We start from the raw sequence: 20,596 nt of genomic DNA, 5'->3' as shown, positions 1-20,596 counted from the left end.
GGAATGAGGACCCAGAACTGGGAATTGAATGCAGGCATTCTGATGTGGGACACACATGTCTTAGTCACTAGGATAAATGCCTATTCCCAGTAATTTACTTTTAGAGGAAAGAAAATGTCTATCTGTGGCCTCACTCCCCAGATGATCACAACAGCCAAAGCTAGAAGCCAGAAGCTTCTTCTTGGTCTGCCATATGGGTGACAGGACCCCAAACACTTGGGCCGTCTTCTACTGCTCTTTCCAGGACATTAGCAGGGAGCTGGATCAGAAGTGGAGCTGCTAGGACACAAACTGGCACCCATATGGGATTGTTGGCATCACAGGCAGTGGCTTTCCCTGCTACACCACAGCCCTAGTCCCAAGGTGCAGAGTTTTAAATTCTAACCAAGGTCACATGGTTAGGTCTTCTGACCTCCTTCAGTTTAATACCATAAAGATCATGCTGCAGATTGTAGAACCTGGCAAGACTCCTTGTCTATAGGTTAATGTAGCAGCTGTAGATTTATCCTAATATCCTGAGACACGTAAAGTCTTGACGAATGGACATCAGGCTGATGTCAGAGACTGTCCCTAATCACTTAAAAAGCCTTTGTCAATTACAGAAGAAGCTTCAGACATCATATACTTTGGAACATCCAAGAAACGGTTGTCTACCATGAAGTTCATTGGGCAGTATGGCAATGGTCTTAAAAGGTGAGTATTTTTCCCCTCTTAACACATATCTTATCTCTACTGAGAACAATATTTAGTTAAAGCCAATCTTAATAGAATGATTCAATTATGTGAAGCTTTAAAAAATATGAACTTGGGGAAAGGACCTCTCATATTTTCTGCATCCTGATACTCAATTTTTAAAAAAATGTATGTATTTGAAAGGCAGAGTGACAGAGAAAGAGAGAGAGACAGAGAGAGAGAAATCTCCAATCCTGTCCTTCACTCTCCATGTGCTTCAAAGGCTGAGGCAGGTCCAGGCCAAAGCCAGGAGTGTGGAGCCCCATCCGTGTCTCCCACATGGGTTGCAGGAGCCAGAGCACTTGGGCCATCTTCTGTTGCTTTCCCAGTTGCATTAGCAGGGAACTGGATGGGAAGTGGAGCAGCTGGGACCCAGACTGTTTTCTGTATGGGATACAGGTGTCATAGGAGGCAGCTTAACTAGCTGTGCTACAACATTGGCTGCCTTTTTTTTTTTTTTTTTGAAATATTTATTTATTTATTTATGTGAACGTCAGAGTGAGACAGAGAGAGAGAAATGGAGAGAGAGAGAGAGAGAGAGAGAGAGATATCTTCCATCTGCTGGTTCACTCCTCAGATGGCCACAATGGCCAGGGCTGGGCCAGGCTGAAGCCAGGTCTCCCATGTGAGTGGCAGGGGCCCACTTCTTTTCCTCTACTTCCTATCTTCAAGGAGCTGTTTAGGAAGCTGATCAGGCAGGACAAAAACTGTTGCCCACCTGGGACACCTGCCTTACAGGCAGCAGCTTTACCAGCTGTGCCACAACTCTACATACCACTCCCCTCCCCCACTACCCATTTCTGACTTGACTTGGATCTTTACAAAATTTTAAAATTAATTCTCACATACAGTAGGAAGAAAAGTCTTTTAGGGATTACTGAAGCAGTGCTTGTGGACTTCAGAAACTTAGTTGCATCTCCATGCTGTCTTGATTCTCAAAGCATATTTAAGGCTTGGTGGTATATCTTTAGTTTTTATTTTTATTTATTTTTTGTAGTTTGCCTCAGGGAAAATAAGGACATGTGGTTCATCTGTGTGGCTCATTGTAGGACCAGACAGTTGTTCTTTTGAGCCCTGGGTGCAACCTTTTCTCCAGCAGCCATGTCTAAAGGAAGAGTGTGGGGCTGGATCCATTCCAAATTGTCTGTTCCACTTTAAGCGTAAGAATACTACTTATGCCCTCTTCATGGTAGATCAGCAAAGTTGGGGTTATTGAAAAGGATAATTTGTTACAGTATGCAATAGGATGCCTACCTGTTTCTTCTTTTTCAGTGTTTGAGATATAAACCATTATGTTCTTCATTTTTCATATAGTGGGTCCATGAGGATTGGAAAAGACTTTATTCTTTTTACAAAGAAGGAAGAAACAATGACATGTGTGTTTTTTTCTCAGACATTTTGTGAAAGAGAAGGCCTTAGTGAGGTAAGATTTGAGGGTTTCCTTCTATTCCCATGGAATCAGTGGTGATTTCATTTGCCCTCTCAGGAGGTGGAGTCTGTCATGGGTTCATTCTGATTATGATTTAGATCTTTAGGAATATGCTTGATAAGTAGAGAGATAGTTACCAGACATTCTGGGGTCATGGGAGGACTGTTGTGTCCCTTTAATGAGAAGTTTATTTTCATTATCCAAGTACTTAAATCTCTCAGAATAAGAGGCTGCCCTAGCACAAAGGACTTAGAGAAGATGTCTAAAAATTCCTTCTTTACTTGTTCTTAAATGGATTATCATTTTAAAAATATATTGAAGTCAAAAGTATATTGGAGTCAAAAACTTAGAGTGTAAAATATAAAGAAACAATGCAAATTAGAGTTAAAACTATAACTGTAGTTCAACTCTCATTTGCTCATCCAGAACTTTATTAAGTTATCATGCCTGAGTTTTACTATTATGAACATCAGTTGTAATTTCACAAAAGAAACACATTTTGAGTAACTACTACTGCCCCAGCACTGGATGCACTCTGTGGAAAGTAGAAACCCAGAAGACCATGAGACCATGAAAGAGTTTTCAGCCTTTTCACAAAATATGGCATGCATGCAATGATTTACATAAACAAAAGAATACTGTTTGATGAATTGTCACCATATTGTCAAAAGCAATGGTATGGACAGAAAGATCAGAGAACCTCAAGTGGCCAGTAAAATTTGGAGCTGCGGTCTGGTGTGTAGAGACAAATGGCCTGGTGTAGCCAGTCTAGACCTGGAATGCACATGGAGTTTTGGGGGTGTAATATGGAAGTGTGAGGCTGCCAGCGGAGGGGTGGGACTCCCCAGCAGCAGTGGTCTGTGGGCAGCAAAGAGTAGCTGGGTGGGGAGCCTGACCCTAAGAAAAGTGATACTTTGAGCATTCATGTTTTATTTTGCATATGTAAGGGGCATGGGATCTTGGGCTAAATCTGAGCTTACAACTTTCCTAAATTATGCCTTTTACTTCTCAAAATTTTAATTAAAAACAATGTATACATCACATTTCCATAGAAGCAGCTGCTTACAATAATGTAAATGGATTCTTTTAATATTTACCTGTGTATCTCTAAATAGCATGCTTGTATTGCTATTTCTTGAATTTTAGACATCATCTGTTAGCCCCCACATCTAAGAAAGGATTTATCTTTTCCTTTCTCTCATCTTATTAATTATACACAGAAATCCAATCATTCACTCTCAACATAGCACCACTGTAATTTTGGTTGTGCCAGTTTTAGTAGGCACATAATTAGAATATACAATCTAATTTCTTTTTTTAAACTTTTATTTAGTAAATATAAATTTCCAAAGTACAGTTTATGGATTACAATGGCTCCCCCCCCCATAACTTCCCTGCCACCCACAACCCTCCCAACTCCCGCTCCCTCTCCCATTCCATTCACATCAAGATTCATTTTCAATTATCTTTATATACAGAAGATCGATTTAGTATATATTAAGTAAAGATTGCATCAGTTTGCACCCACACAGAACACAAAGTGTAAAATACTGTTTCAGTACTAGTTATAGCATTAATTCACATTGGATAACACATTAAGGACAGAGATCCCACCTGAGGAGTAAGTACACAGTGACTCCTGTTGTTGACTTAACAATTTGACACTCTTGTTTATGGCGTCAGTAATCTCCCTAGGCTCTAGTTGTGAGTTGCCAAGGCTATGGAAGCCTTTTGAGTTTGCCGACTCCAGACTTATTTAGGAAAGGTCATAGTTAAAGTGGAAGTTCTCTCCTTCCTTCAGAGAAAGGTACTTCATTCTTTGATGGCCCCTTTTTTTAATTTTTTTTTTATTTTTTGACAGGCAGAGTGGACAGTGAGAGAGAGAAAGACAGAGAGAAAGGTCTTCCTTTGCCGTTGGTTCACCTTCCAATGGCTGCCGCAGCCAGCGCACCACGCTGATCCAAAGGCAGGAGCCACGTGCTTCTCCTGGTCTCCCATGGGGTGCAGGGCCCAAGCACTTGGGCCATCCTCCTCTGCACTCCCGAGCCATAGCAGAGAGCTGGCCTGGAAGAGGGGCAACCGGGACAGAATATGGTGCCCCGACCGGGACTAGAACCCAGTATGCCAGTGCCGCTAGGCGGAGGATTAGCCTGTTTGGCCACGGCGCCGGCCGATGGCCCCATTCTTTCCACTGGGATCTCACTCGAAAAGATCTTTCATTTAGGTCCCTTTTTTTTTTTTTTCCAGAGTGTCTTGGCTTTCCATGCCTGAAATACTCTCATGGGCTTTTCAGCCAGATTCAAATGCCTTAAGGGCTGATTCTGAGGCCAGAGTGCTGTTTAGGACATCTGCCATTCTGTGAGTCTTCTGTGTATCCCACTTCCCATGTTGGATTGTTCTCTCCTTTTTTTATTCTATCAGTTAGTACTAGTATTGTATCATATCTATTATTTTTCCTTTCAATGCACAACTCTTTTATTTACCCTGAAATTAATAGTTGACTGCTTAGGTCTTTGTGTACTTTTCCCTGTCTCTGAGTGTTTGCTTGATTTTCTATGTTTGCATTGCTATGTTAACCCCAGGCTCACCCTCCTTTCTTTTTCCTAATCTGCTGCAGTCCACACTTCTGCTCTCCATGGCTGATGTTCAGCTGTCATCTTGGGATCTGGAATCTGCACCTGTCACCATTCTGATGATTCCCCCTCCCTTCTCATCTATTGTCAGATTCTAAGTTTTATGTCTTTTGTCAAAGCTTTCTCTTCTTCTTGGTACAACATATTCTCCAGTGACTTCCTGAGCAAAGGTGTATGGGAAGTGAAATGAGATCTCGTGTGTGTTAAAATATTCCAGTTCTACCTTTACATCCAATGAATTTTGTTTGGCATTATTTCCAGGCTACAGTTCATTTTCCTTCAGGAGTCTAAAGACATTGTTCCATTATCTAATATTAGTGAGAAGTCTGAAGTCATCTTAATTCCTTAGTCTTGTAGTTGGCTTGTTTTTTTTTTTTCTTTTTTTTCTTCATCCTCTACTCTTTGAACATCAAAAGAGCCTTCTTAGTCCTCAGTGTTCTGTCTCATTACAGTTTTTTGCCTTGGTGTGGTCTGTTTAAATCCATTGTGCAAGGAACTTGTTGAACCTTTTCAGTCTAGAGACTCAGATGCTTCAATTCTCTAATAGAACTTTTGGTGATTTTCTTCCATCCACATGATTTTCTCTCTCTTTTTGTAAATCTTGTTTCCTTAGCTCTTAGAATTGTTCCTTAATTTTTCAACCTTTCTCTCCTGTTTTTTAGCTACCATTTATCTTCAAAACCTTTAATAGATTTTTTTCTGTGATTGTAATTTCCAAGATTTTTATTCTCTCAGAAAATAACTAGTTCTGATTTCTTATTCAGAGATACCTAATTCTTATTTCATAATACAGTAGTTTATAGCTCTAAGGATATTAACAATGATTGATTTTTTTCTGTTGAAATTTTCTTCTTCTTCTTAGGGTTTCTGTTTCCATAAGTTTTGTTTCTGCTTGTTTGATTAGTCTCCATCTACCTCTTGATTCTGTTAATCCTGAGCACTTTAAAGATTTGCCCAATAACATACTGATTGAAAATTCTGAGAGTATGGGTGGGGCTTGCTAGTTGTGAATGTCACAATAATGTAAGCTAACTCGACTGTCTTGTTGGGGGAACCTTAGTGGAATTTTCTTTTGACTTTCCATCTAGGCTGGTCAGATTTATTTGGAGAAGTCTCCTACTGTCTTCTGGATCCAAGAACCATGCCTGGTATATCCTCTAGTCCAGAAAGGCTTTGACTCTTGCCAGAGAATAAATATCCAGGGTCTCTGGGGAAGTAGCTGTTGCCAGATAGGGATCTAGATGCTGCCTCTAATGTCTTGCTTTAACCTCTGAGCCTTTCTGGGAAGGAATTCTGAATTGCAAGTCAGATCCATCTTTTGCCATGAGCTTTGGATTGTTTTTCTTGAGTTTTCTGTCATCTGCTTTACAACTTGTTTCTTAAATTATTTTATTAAAAATTTTAATACTATGTCATACTTGTAGATTTCTATTGTGTACAATGTAATATTTCAACACACATATGCAGTGTAAAACTGTCAAACCAGGCAAGTAGTCTTTCCTTTGTGTTTGGAACCTACCAGCTCCTCTCTTGCTTAATAACTTGAAAAGTGGTTGTTCTCCTGCCACTCTTACCATCTTTCAAGAGGGAGCTGCAGACGACCCCATCTATCTTCATATTCCACAATGGAGCATTTTAAAATAAAGTTCTTTATACATATCTGTTCTATGTATTCATTGTAAAACTAGAATACATAAGGAAAATAAATGTTTAACTTTGTGTTTTATAATCTGCATTAAATAGTTGTTCAGAGCTAAAAGATGATGGTTTTTGTGAATTTCATAATACATTGATGTGCATTGTTTTGTAGGTTGTAGTTCCAATGCCTTCATGGTTAACAAGATCCAGAAAATCTATTGCAGATGATCCTCAAAAATTCTCAATGGAATTGTCTATCATTTATAAATACTCTCCATTTAAAACTGAAGCTGAATTGATGCGGCAGTTTGATGTGATTTATGGAAAATGTGGTAAGATCATCAAAACTCTGAAATTTTGATGGAAGTTTTTATTTTAAGTGCCTTATGAAAGATACTACATGTGCATGCATGCATACACACATCTTTTTTGTATTAATAATCTCATGTAGGATATCACATGGGAGCAATCATTCATTTTATACATATGAGTTTTACCTTAAGAGAAACCAAACATGAGTTTGAAACATCCCTGATACTGGAATATCGTGAGCTTTGTGGAACTGGAGGAGAAGACGATGATCCAAGTTACGACCACAGGGACTTCACAGTCCTTGCACCATAGGGCATGGTTAGGAGATACTTATTCTACCGTCTGAGGCTGGTTTATAAGAGACTTAATGATGTAGAAAATAATGACCCCATGTTTCTGCATCACAAAGTGAGCGAAAGTTTCATAGACATTTTTCTCAAAATTAACAGATATTTGCCCAATGTTTTAACCTCCACTCAGTTCCTGCTCAACATACTGTGTGATGAACTGTGTTTGCTGATGTTTTCTAGTACCAGTTTTTATCCCAGCTCAGTATTTTTTTTTTAATTTTTTTTTTTATTTTTGACAGGCAGAGTGGACAGTGAGAGAGAGAGAGACAGAGAGAAAGGTCTTCCTTTGCCGTTGGTTCACCCTCTAATGGCCCAGCTCAGTATTTTTAATATCTAAAATGAAAAGAGCCCTATTTGAGAGAAAGCTACGTGCATGCCACTTTTTGCAATGCTTTGATATATGTAATGTTTATAGTGAAATTGTGAGATATTTGTTTCTGACTTGAGATCTAATTTTGGCATTTTGTTGAAAGGTGATGTTTTAAATCATCTCTTTCCAATTATCATAGAAAAAAAATCATGGTTATGTTTTTTTCACTCATATGTACATTATATTTTAAGGACAGTTAATGGAGTCTCTTGGTTTATTTCTTTTTTAAATTTTTATTTAATAAATACAAATTTCCAAAGTACAACTCTTGGATTATAGCGGCTTTTTCCCCCCATAACCACCCTACCACCTGCAACCATCCCATCTCCCACTCCCTCTCCTATTCCATTCACATCAAGATTCATTTTCAATTATCTTTATATACAGAAGATCGATTTAATATATATTAAGTAAAGATTTCAACAGTTTGCACCCACACAGAAACATAAAGTATAAAGTACTGTTCGAGTACTAGTTATACCATTAATTCACATAGTACAACACATTAAGGACAGAGATCCTACTTGAGGAATAAGTGCACGGTGAATCCTGTTGTTGATTTAACAAATTGACACTCTTGTTTATGACGTCAGTAATCACCCAAGGCTCTTGTCATGAGCTGCCAAGGCTATGGAAGCCTCTTGAGTTCGCCAACTCTGATCTTATTTAGACAAGGTCATAGTCAAAGTGGAAGTTCTCTCCTCCCTTCAGAGAAAGATACCTCCATCTTTGATGGCCCGTTCTTTCTGCTGGGATCTCACTCTCAGAGAGCTTTCATTTAGGTCTTTTTTTTTTTTTTGCCACAGTGTCTTGGCTTTCCATGCCTGAAATACTCTCATGGGCTTTTTAGCCAGATCTGAATGCCTTAAGGGCTGATTCTGAGGCCAGAGTGCTATTTAGGACATCTGCCATTCTATGAGTCTGCTGTGTATCCTGCTTCTCATGTTGGATTGTTCTCTCCTTTTTAATTCTATCAGTTAGTATTAGCAGACACTGGTCTTATTTATGTGATCCCTTTGACACTTAATTCTATCATTATGATTAACTATGAACTGAAACTGATTGCTTTGACTAGTGAGATGGCAATGGTACATGCCATCTTGATGGGATTGAATTGGAATCCCCTGGCACGTTTGTAACTCTACGATTAGGGGTAAGTCCGATTGAGCATATCCCAAATTGTACATCTCCTCCCTCTCTTATTCCCACTCTTATGTTTAACAGGGAAATTGTGAAATACTCATAGAAATACTGGTGAAGCATTCTCTATTTTCTGAACACTTTCCCAAGTGCTTTATAAAAGTTAAGTCAAGTAACCCTTGAAAGAATTCTATTGAGCTTCACTGTATAAACAGGAAAACTTAGGTTTAGAGAGGTTAGAGAACTTACCTGAGATCAGTGCACTAGTAAATGAAGATCCAGAATTTAAACTGAAGCATTTAGGCTTCACAGTGCGTGTTCTTGGCCACTATATTGTTCTCCTGTGTGTTAAAGAAGCACCATAAACAGTATAGTGAGTTGTTATTTAATTTCTGTGATCATCTTATTTATCTTCATAGAATAATCAACTTCATAAAGAATTTGGACTTGTTTTGTTAATTATGAGATGGAGCACATGTCAGAAAACTTTAGCGCTGGTGGTGTTTGGCCCAGTATCTATTTTTGGAAACAAAGTTTTATTGGAACACAGCGCATTCATTAATTTGCATATTCTCTATGGCTGCTGTCATGCTATAGTGGCAGAGTTGAATTGTGAGTAGTTGTGACAGACACTGTATGGCCTGCAAAGCGTGGAACATTTACTATCTGACCCTTACAGAAAGTGTTTGCCGACATCTGCTATGGAGTCTAAAAGCAGTCTTTCATATTTGAACATTTTAAAATTCATCTTTTATTATAAGTATTTATTTCAGTTCCCCTAATAGGCTTTACCTGTAATTCAATTTTGGATTTGGCTCCAACAATTTTCATAATGTAAATTATGAAGAGTGCTAAAATTTAAGAATCCACATTGAAAAACTTATAATGAATTCAATAGTAATAAGAATAAACATACTATAGAAATTCAGCACTCTGGCAGAGGATGGAATTTGACATACTCACAAGATATGATCATGTCTTGGATCTTATCTAAATATACTATTTACTGAAATATAATAGGAAATTTGATATGTAGTAGACTCAGTTCTATAGATGAGATGCTAGCACAATGACTTGCATTTGGTGTATTTAAAATGCTGACAAGACAAACATCTATTTTTCTACCAGGTACATTGCTGGTTATTTATAACTTGAAGCTCCTGCTTAGTGGAGAACCAGAGTTGGATGTTAAAACAGACAAGGAAGATATACTGATGACTGGGGCTCTTGAGGAGTGAGTAATGTGTATTTTCTGTAATGTCTGTTAATGGCAGTGAGCTACTGTCAGCAGTGCTGTGTCCAGGTCTGGGGCCTGTGGACCTCAGCACTGGGATAATTCATTTCACCCCAGTCACAGATCAGGTTAGGTTAAACCAGTGGTTCCCAAACTTTATCTAAGTTTCAAAGTGACCTGGGAATCTTAGGAAATACAGGATCTTAGGTCCCAACCAGAGTGACTGAGCCAGAATTCCCAAATATTCAGCCTAGGGATCCGATCCATTTTTCGAATGTTCCCCAGGTGATTAACCATGCCAGAGTGTTTGCTGATCACTGGAATATAAGACATCTAAAGTTCTCTAAGACTGTAACTTCTGTTTTGTTAATATTAAATAAATCTGAAAAGAGCTCACAGGGTTCATTGCTTGTTAAAGATGGTTAAAAATGAACAGAAATTAGGATAGTGTGAAGCAAAAAGGAATATGACAAAATGTCAATTTTATTATCTGTCTAGAATGACCCAGTGAACTGCACTTTGCAGTTTATCAGTAAGTAAGTTGACATATTAATTTCTCCTTGCTGTTAGGGATGCGTGGGAAGTAGAATGAGAAGATACTAAAAGGCCTGGGCAAAAAAAAAATGTGAAAGAAGAATGAAGTAATGACAAAAGCTAGGCTTATATGAAGTAATCCTATTTAAGAATTACTAGCTTGAATGTACAGTTTCTTGGTGTCAGTGCTAGAAGAGATTTTAAAGGTAATTTAATACATTCTGATTCATTATAGAGGCCAGTGTCCAATAGATATATAATGAGGGCTACAAATATGAGTGACATGTTTAATCTTAAATTTGCTAAAAAATAGCCACGTTGGGAAAAGTAAAAGAAGGATCAAGTGAATTTTGTTTTGCTTTATTAAGCTTATCAAAAAAAATCTGAATTTCTCTCTTTTTTCTTTTCCTCTTCCTTTCTCTCCTCCTCCCCTTCATTCATTCTCTCCTTCTCTCTCTCTCTCTCATTACTTGCTTTTTAAAATATTTATTTATTTCTATGGCAGCTTGATAGAGAAAGAGGGAGAGACAAAAAGAGATCTTCCATCTGCTGGTTCACTCCCAAACGGCTGCAATGGCCAGGGCTGGGCCATGCTGAAGACAGGAGTCCGGAACTCTATCCAGGATTCCCACATGGGTAGCAAGAGCCCAGATACTTGGGCCATCTTCTGTTCCCCTCCCTGATACGTTAGCAGGGAGCCGGACTGGGAATTGGAGCAGTCAGGACTTGAAGCAGTGCCTATATAGGATGCCTGTGTTTAACTTGGCTGTGCCACAACTTCAGCCTCTCTTTCTTCTTTTTTCTTTTCTTGTTTTTCTCCTCCCCTCCGCTCCCCTCCCCTCCCTTCACTTCCCCTCCCTTCCCCTCCTCTCATTTTTATTTTTTCCTTTTCTTTCTTTCTTTCTTTCTTTCTTCTCTCTCTCTCTCTCTCTCTCTCTCTCTCTCTCTCTCTCTCTCTTTCTTTTTTATTTAGTAAATATAAATTTCCAAAGTACAGTTTATGGATTGCAAAGGCTCCCCCCCATAACTTCCCTCCCACTCGCACCCCTCCCATCTCCCGCTCCCTCTCCTATTCCATTCACATCAAGATTCATTTTCAATTATCTTTATATACAGAAGATCGATTCAGTATATATTAAGTAAAGATTGCATCAGTTTGCACCCACACAGAAACACAAAGTGTAAAATACTGTTTCAGTACTAGTTATAGCATTAATTCACATTGGACAACACATTAAGGACAGAGATCCCACCTGAGGAGTAAGTACACAGTGACTCCTGTTGTTGACTTAACAATTTGACACTCTTGTTTATGGCGTCAGTAATCTCCCTAGGCTCTAGTTGTGAGTTGCCAAGGCTATGGAAGCCATTTGATTTCACCAACTTCGATCTTATTCTGACAGGGTCATAGTTAAAGTGGAAGTTCTCTCCTCCCTTCAGAGAAAGGTACCTCCATCTTTGATGGCCCTGTTCTTTCCACTGGGATCTCACTCGCTGAGATCTTTCATTTAGGTCTTCTTTTTTTTTTTTTTTTTTACCAGAGTGTCTTGGCTTTCCATGCCTACAATACTCTCATGGGCTCTTGAGCCAGATCCTACTGCTTTAAGGGCTGATTCTGAGGCCAGAGTGCTATTTAGGACATCTGCCATTCTATGAGTCTGCTGTGTATCCCGCTTCCCATTATGGATCCTTCTCTCCCTTTCTGATTCTGTCAGTATTAGCAGACACTAGTCTTGTTTGTGTGATCCCTTTGACTCTTAGGCCTATCAGTGTGATCAATTGTGAACTGAAATTGATCACTTGGACCAGTGAGATGGCATTGGTACATGACACCTTGATGGGTTTGTATTGGAATCCCCTGGCACATTTTTAACTCCAACATTTGGGGCAAGTCCGATTGAGCATGTCCCAAATTGTACATCTCCTCCCTCTCTTATTCCCACTCTTATATTTAACAGGGATCACTTTTCAGTTAAAATTTAAACAATAATTGTGTGTTAATTACAGAGTTCAACCAATAGTACTAGAACAAAACAAAGAAAAAATACTAAAATGGATAAAGTATTAAATTGTACATCAACAGTCAGGACAAAAGATGATCAAGTCACTGTTTCTCATAGTGTCCAATTCACTTCAACAGGTTTCCCTTTTGGTGCTCGGTTAGTTGTTGCTGATCAGGGAGAACATACGATATTTGTCCCTTTGGGACTGGCTTAATTCACTCAGCATAATGTTTTCCCGATTCCTCCATCTTGTTGCAAATGACTGGGTTTCATTGTTTTTGACTACTGTATAGTATTCTATAGAGTACATGTCCCATAATTTCTTTATCCAGTCTACTGTTGATGGGCATTTAGGTTGATTCCAGGTCTTAGCTATTGTGAATTGAGCTGCAATAAACATTAATGTGCAGATGGCTTTTTTGTTTGCCAATTTCATTTCCTTTGGGTAAATTCCAAGAGTGGGATGGCTGGGTTGAATGGCAGGGTTATATTCAGGTTTCTGAGGAATCTCCAGGCTGACTTCCTCTCATTTTTATTTTTCCTTTTCTTTTCTTCCATTTTCCTTCCATCCTTCCTTTTTCTTCCCTCCCTCCCTTCTCTCCCTTCCTTCCCTCCCTCTTCCCCTCACCAGCCCCCCTCTTTAGAGACAGAGAGAACTTTCACTTGCTGGTTCATTCCCTACATGCTCACAATGTCTAGGGCTGGGCTGGGGCTAAATTCACGATACAGTCATTCAGTCCAGGCCTCCCATGTGCGTGGCAGGAACTTAATTACTTAAGCCATCACAATGCCTCCCAGAGTCTACGTTAGCAGGAATATGGAGTCAAAAGCCAGAACTGGGAATTGAACCCAGTTATTACAATACAGCAATCGGACTTGCCCCAAATGATGGAGTTAGAAACATGCCAGGGGATTCCAATACAATCCCATCAAGGTGACATGTACCAATGCCATCTCACTAGTCCAGGTGATCAATTTCAGTTCACAATTGATCACACTGATAGATCCAAGAGTCAAAGGGATCACACAAACAAGACTAGTGTCTGCTAATAATAACTGATAAAGCCAAAAATGGAGAGAAGGATCCAATATGGGAAGGGGGCGACACAACAGACTCATAGAATGGCAGATGTCCTAAATAGCACTCTGGCCTCAGAATCAGCCCTTAAGGTATTTGGATCTGGCTGAAGAGCCCATGAGAGTATTTTAGGCATGGAAAGCCAAGACACTTGGGAAAAAGAAGAAGAAGAAGAAGAAGAAGAAGAAGAAGAAGAAGAAGAAGAAGAAGAAGAAGAAGAAGACCTAATGAAGGATCTCAGCGAGTGTGATCCCACTGGAAAGAACGGGGCCATCAAGGTAGGAGGTACCTTTCTCGGAAGGGAGGAGAGAACTTCTACTTTGACTATGACCCTGTTGGAATAAGACCGAAGTCGGCGAACCCTAAAGGCTTCCATAGCCTCGGCAACCCATGACTAGAGCCTAGGGAGATTACTGACACCATAAACAAGAGTGTTAAATTGTTAAATCAACATCAAGAGTCACTGTGTACTTACGTCCCATGTGGGATCTGTCCTTAATGGGTTGTCCAATGTGAAGTAATGATATAGCTAGTACTGAAACAGTATTTTTACACTTTGTGTTTCTGTGTGGGTGCAAACTGATGCAATCTTTACTTAATATATACTGAATCGATCTTCTGTATATAAAGATAATTGAAAATGAAAAAAAAACTTGGTGTTAAATTGGTAATTACATAGAAAATTAATCAATTTTTTTAAAAAATCATGTAGGATCTCTGTCTTTAATGTGCTGTACACTGTTATTTAATGCTATAACTAGTACTCTAACAGTATTTTTTCACTTTGTGTTGCTATGTGAGGACAAACTGTTGAAATCTTTATATATACTAAACTGATTTTCTGTATATAAAGAGAATTGAAAATGAATCGTGATGTAAATGGAAGGGGAGAGGGAGTGGGAAGGGGGAGGGTTGCGGGTGGGAGGGAAGTTATTGGGGGGAAGCCATTGTAATGCATAAGCTGTACTTTGGAAATTTATATTCATTAAATAAAAGATAAAAAAAATCTTAAAAAAATAAAAACAAACAAAAAAATATGAGATATAGGTATCCTAATTTACCCCTACAATTTCAATATGAAAAATATTACTGAGGTGTTTAAAATATTTTTAAAGATTTATTTTTCATTTATTCGAAAGGCAAATAGCCAACAGTTATAACACTAAACAGTGTGGTCTTATGAAACTCAAGTAACCACATCAGGTTGATAGTGAGTTTCTTTTCTTTTGCATTTGAGGTGAAATTTATAAAGTTTCTTCCACAGTTAGACAGTTTAATATTTGAAAACACACTTTTAGATTTTTCTTTCTACTTTTATCTTCTATATTTCTTAAATTAAAACATTAGGAGTTTCTGTTACTTTTTAAAGAGAAACATTTTTTTCCCCATGTTTTAATTTCTATTTGTTTACTTATTTGAGAGGTAGATGGTGGGGAAAGGAGAGAGAATAGGCAGAGAGAAATCTCGCATCCTTCAGTACACTCCTCAAACGCCTGCCATGGCCATAACTTAGCCAGGCTGAAACTGAGAACCAGCAGCTCAAGGTCTCCCAGGTGGGTGGCAGGAACTCAGTTACTTGAGCCGTACCTGCTGCCTCCCAGCACCTGCATTAGCAGGAAACTAGTTAGGACCTGGAAGCGATTATGAAACCCAAGTACTCTGATATGAGACACATTGTGTTAACTGCTAGACTAAATGGCTTCTCCTGGAGTTCTTTTTGAATAAAGCATTCTTTTGGGAGCTATTGCTGTTGTACAAATGCTGGGAATCCTTTTGCTAGCATTGACTTGCCGGGGTCTAAAAGGAAGCCCAGCACTGTTACTCTATTACTATCTTCCTGCGTACCCACTGCCCCTGCTCTTCTACTTAACACTTGGTTGCCAAACCAGTATTTCATGAAATTTAGAAGTTTTGGGCACCAATTTGAAAACAGTTATCTGTAAGAGTATTTTGGCATTTCAATACTAACATGAGAAAGCAACACATTATGAGAGGAATAATTTGACAGCTAAGTTTTGGGAAAAAGTTCTTGCTGTTTTTAGCTTGTTTAATGAAGCCAGAAACTTTAAGCCATTTAGGCAATTAATTCAAGATAAAGAAAATGAATCTACCTAGGACATGTATGCTTTCACTTTGGAACATTGATCACATAGGATTTTTAAATTTGTTTTAACAAAACTTTTCATAACTTAGTCATAAGAAAAGCCTTTCTAAGACAAGGGTATGATTTTATAAAGGAAGATTATTGTAGAGCTAAAAGGCAAACTCACACAGAGAAATTGTGCAACAGCCAGGGTTGGATGAAGCCAAAGCCAGGATCTAGGAACTCTATCTTGGTTTCCCATGTGGCTGGCAGGAACCCAAGTCCTGTATCATCACCTGCTGCTGTCTCCGAGTGTGCATTAGCAGGAATGTGGATAGAAAATGGAGTGAGAAACTGATCTTCTGTATATAAAGAGAATTGAAAATGAATCTTGATGTGAATGGAAGGGGAGAGGGAGCAGGAAAGGGGAGAGTTGTGGGTGGGAGGGAAGTTTGGGGCGGGGGAAGCCATTGTAATCCATAAGCTGTACTTTGGAAATTTATATTCATTAAATAAAAGTTTAAAAAAAAAAGAAAATGGAGTGAGGACTTGAACTCAGATACTCAGATATGGGGTGTGGGGATCCCAAGTTGCATCTTAACAGCTGCACCAAATGCCCACCCCATTTTCTCCTTAGCTTTCAATTTTGATATAACTTACACTTTCAATAGTTTTCAAAGATAATATGGAGACTTCTCATCTACCTTTTCCTCAGATGCCCCAAATCTATATTTTACCATACTTGTTTTATCATTCATCCTCTTCCTCTTCCTCTTTTTATGTATGGGATGGTCTCATGGGTTCTTTGCTATTCTGAAAGTTATAATTGTAAGTATTAATTTTGTGCTCAAAGTTGTCCTAACTTTACTAATGAGAGCCTATTGAAACTGGCTCTTGTGTTATTTTGAAATGTCACCATCTTTTTTGAATATTTTCAGATTTCTGTGACCATAAGGTATGCAAGGTTCTTGACATACTTCCCCTATTCCAGCCCTAATCCAGGGAACCCTGGTTCCTTTCACTGGATGATGCCATAACTAATTTTCCAAAGTATTTCTCTTAGGGAAATGCACACTGTTTTCCACAATGACTGCACTAATTTACATTCCCACCAACAATATGCAAGGGTTCTGTTTTCTCTATGTCCTTGCCATCATTTGCCATCTTTTGTCTTTTTGATAATAGGCAATGTAACTGGAGTGAGAGGCTATCTCATTGTGCTTTTGATTGGCATTTCCCTGATGAATAGTGATTTTGTGCAGTTTTTTCATGTATTTGATAGAACTATCATGGGGTACAGCAGTCCTACTACTGACATTTATCCAAATCAGTCTGTCAAAGAGACATCTGCACTCCCATATTTACCGCAGCACTATTCACAATAGCCAAGAAGTGGAAAAAACTAAATGTCCATCTACCGTTGACTGAATAAAGAAAATGTATGTAAGCACAATAGAATGTTGTACAGCCATAAAAAGGATGAAATCTTGTTATTTGTAACAACATGGACGGAACTGGAGGTCATTATGTTGAATGAAGTAAGCCAGACACAGAAATATGAGTACCCCAGAATCCCAGTCGTATGTGGAATTTTGAAAAGTTGAGAGGCTACCAGAGGCTGAGAAAAGCAGAGAGGAAGAGACAGGGAAAGGTTAACTGATGGGTACTCAGTTATATTTAGAGAGAGGTAAGGAGTTCTGATATTCTGTTGCATAGTAGGATGGTTACAGATAATGATAACACATTGTATATATATTTTTAAATTAAAAAGCTAGAAGAAAGAGTTTTGAGTGTTTTCACCATAAGGACATGTTAAATGTTTGAAGAATTATCTATGTTTATCTTGCTTAAACATTGTACAGTGTATAGTGTATTGAAACATAGCATGGTAACCCATAAATAATTGCAATTTTATGTCAGTTAAAATAACTTTTAAAATATACTTTAGAAATAAATAAAATGATCCTTTGAAATAGCATATCTCATTTATAAAAAGCTGTATAATTCCTACACATTACTGTATAGTGATTTTTATATAATATTTAATTATTATACATTGATGTATTATACTTCAATACTCTCCTTATTGATGGGCATTTAGATTGATTAAACTATTTTGCTATTTTAAACACTGCCAATCTTTTTTTGTTTGTTTTTTAAAGTTTCAATCTCATTTTTATTTATGTTTATTTCTGTTGGTAATTGAAATGTTTTATTTCTTCGTTTAAAAGAAACTTATTTACAGTAATATGAGTGATTTCCCTCATGTGTGTGTGTGTGTGTGTGTGTATGCAGGAAACTTCCCCTCCTTTCTCCTGTTTTTTTTTTTTTTCTCATTTAAGTTATACAAGTTTTATATATTTCATATATACAGATTTAGGAATGCTGATTTTTATAGTTATATTGTTGGAGACATGGATAGAATTTTTTAATTAGTTAATTAATTTTTTTTGACAGGCAGAGTTAGACAATGAGAGAGAGAGACAGAGAGAGAGTTATAGAGAGACAGAGGGAAAGGTCTTCCTTCTGTTGGTTCACACCCCTAATGGCCACCATGGCCGGCGCTGTGCCGATCCAAAGCCAGGAGCCGGCTGCCTCCCCCTGGTCTCCCATGTGGGTGCAGGGACCCAAGCACTTGGGGCATCCTCCACTGCCCTCCCGGGCCACAGCAGAGAGCCGGAATGGAAGAGGAGCAACCGGGACAGAACCTGGTGCCCCAACTGGGACTAGAACCCGGGGTGCCAGCGCCACAGGCGGAGGATTAGCCAAGTGCGCCACAGCACCAGCCCAGTTAATTTATTTTTTAAGAAATACAAATTTTATATGTACAACTTTAGGAATATAGTTACTCTTCCCACCATGTCCATCCTCCCACCCACACTCGCACCGTTCCTCCTCCTCTCTCTCCCCTTCCCAGTCCCATTCTCCATTAAGATTCATTTTCAATTAACTTTGTATACAGAAGACCAACTCTATACTAAGTGAAGATTTCAACAATTTTCACAAACACATGCACGTGCACTCACACACACACACACACAACTGAGAACAAGTACCACATTTAAACTCCCATAATACAACTCATTGAGGACAGAGGTCCTGCATGGGGAGTTAGTGCACAGTGACTCCTGTTGTTAATTTAACAATTAACACTCTTATGTATGACATCAGTGACCACTGAGGCTCTTGACATGAGCTTCCTAGGCTATGGAAGCCTTTTCAACCCACAAACTCCATCAGTATTTAGGCAAGGCCATTAGCAAAGTGGAAGTTTTGTCCTCCCTTTAGGGAAAAGTACATCCTTCTTTGACAAGCCACTTCTTTCCATTGGGATTCACTCACAGAGATTCTTCATGTAGAATATTTTTTTGCTACTGTGCCTTGGCTTTCCATGCCTGAAATGCTCTCACAGGCTTTTCAGGAAGTCTTAAGGGCTGATTCTGAGGTCATAGTGGTACTTAAAGCAGTTGTCATTCTGTGGGTCTGCTCTGAGGACTGCTTCACATATTGGAACATTCTCTCCTTTTTAATGCTATCTATTATAATTACCCCACACTTGATCTTATTTATATGGTCATTTTAACACTTAATCCATCTATATGTTCACTTTAACACTTAATATGATCACTTTAACTTAAGATAATGTTTTTATCACCCAGCTATGGGATTTGGAGTTCCATGACAAGTTTTAAACTGTACCCTTGGAGTTAGTTCTTAGGAATGTATGCAGAACTATACAGCTTCACAGTTACAAACTTCCCCCTCCCTCTCTTATTCCCACTCTTATTTCTTATGGATAATGTTTCTTTAGTATAGACTCTCAGAAATAATATTGTAGAATTAAATGGTAGTAATATTATTTATTAATTTATTTTAAGATTTTATTTTATTAATTTGAAAGGCAGAGTTATAGAGAAAGAGAAAGAGATCTTCTATCCACTGGTTCACTTCCCAAATGTCTACATCAGCCAGGGCTGGGACAAATCAGGAGCCAGGAGCTTCTTCCAGGTCTCCCAGATGGATGCTGGAGCTCAAACACTTGGGCCATTCCTGCTGCTTTCCCAGGCACATTGGCAGGGAGCCAGATCTGAAGCAAAGCAGCCAGAACTCGAATTGGTGCCATAATGGAAGCTGGTGTTACAGGTGATGGCTTTACGTGCTACAGCACAAAGTTAGTTCCAAGTGGTAGTAATTTTAAATCAATAGTGCAAACTTACTATCAAAGAAACTTTAGCTGATTATGCATGCATCCAGTGATCTGAGTTTTTTTTCCCCATTCTCACTGAAATGTCATTTAAAAATCTTTTAAAATCTTGCCTGGTAGATTAACTATTTCACTGTAATTTGTTTTTATCCTGATTATTGAATACTTTGAGTGTATTTCATATTTATTAGACACATTGTTTCACAGTTTGCTTGTATATTTGATTATATTTATATTAGGTAATTATTCATACTGATTTTTAGAAACTTTTATATTTATATGAAATTATTTTTTAAATTTTTAAATTTTAATTTTTAGTTAGATTTTAACAGATTCATTGTGCTTTGTAGGTGCAATTCTTTTTTTAAAGATTTATTTATATATTTGAAAGTCAGAGTTATACAGAGAGAGAGGAGAGGCAGAGAGAGAGAAAGAGAGAAAGAGGTCTTCCATCTGATGGTTCACTCCCCAATTAGTCACAATGGATGGAACTGCGCTGATCAGAAGCCAGGAGCCAGGAGCTTCTTCCAGGTCTCCCACGCGGGTGCAGGAGCCCAAGGACTTGGACCATCTTCTACTGCTTTCCCAGGCCATAACAGAGAGCTGGATTGGAAGTGGAGCAGCCAGGTCTTGAACTGGCACCCATATGGAATGCTGACGCTTCAGGCCAGGGCATTAACCCGCTGTGCCACAGCGCCGGCCATGTAGGTACGATTCTAACTAAATAATGGAAATAATGGTATACCCTTCTTCCCTGCTTCCCTCGGTCCCTCTCTCTCTCTCTCTCTCTTTTTTTTTTTTTGGTTTTTGAGATAACACATTTTAAATTTATGTTATAGTAAAAAGGCTTAGTACT

The 20,596-nt window shown here is 38.5% G+C and overlaps 1 protein-coding gene across 1 annotated transcript in view; it reads left to right on the top strand.

Moving 5' to 3' along the window:
• The window catches only part of MORC1 (MORC family CW-type zinc finger 1), a 208,992-nt gene that overhangs the window by 10,135 nt on the left and 178,261 nt on the right, over window positions 1-20,596 (top strand). Inside the window, exons 4-7 of the mRNA XM_062180799.1 lie at window positions 603-693; window positions 2,047-2,155; window positions 6,605-6,764; window positions 9,733-9,838. Of these exons, the coding sequence (XP_062036783.1) occupies window positions 603-693; window positions 2,047-2,155; window positions 6,605-6,764; window positions 9,733-9,838 (466 nt within the window). The remainder of the gene's footprint in view (window positions 1-602; window positions 694-2,046; window positions 2,156-6,604; window positions 6,765-9,732; window positions 9,839-20,596) is intronic.

Source organism: Lepus europaeus, chromosome 2 (assembly GCF_033115175.1).
Source record: "Lepus europaeus isolate LE1 chromosome 2, mLepTim1.pri, whole genome shotgun sequence".
Taxonomy (NCBI): domain Eukaryota; kingdom Metazoa; phylum Chordata; class Mammalia; order Lagomorpha; family Leporidae; genus Lepus; species Lepus europaeus.
This window is presented reverse-complemented; position numbering and strand designations above follow the sequence as displayed.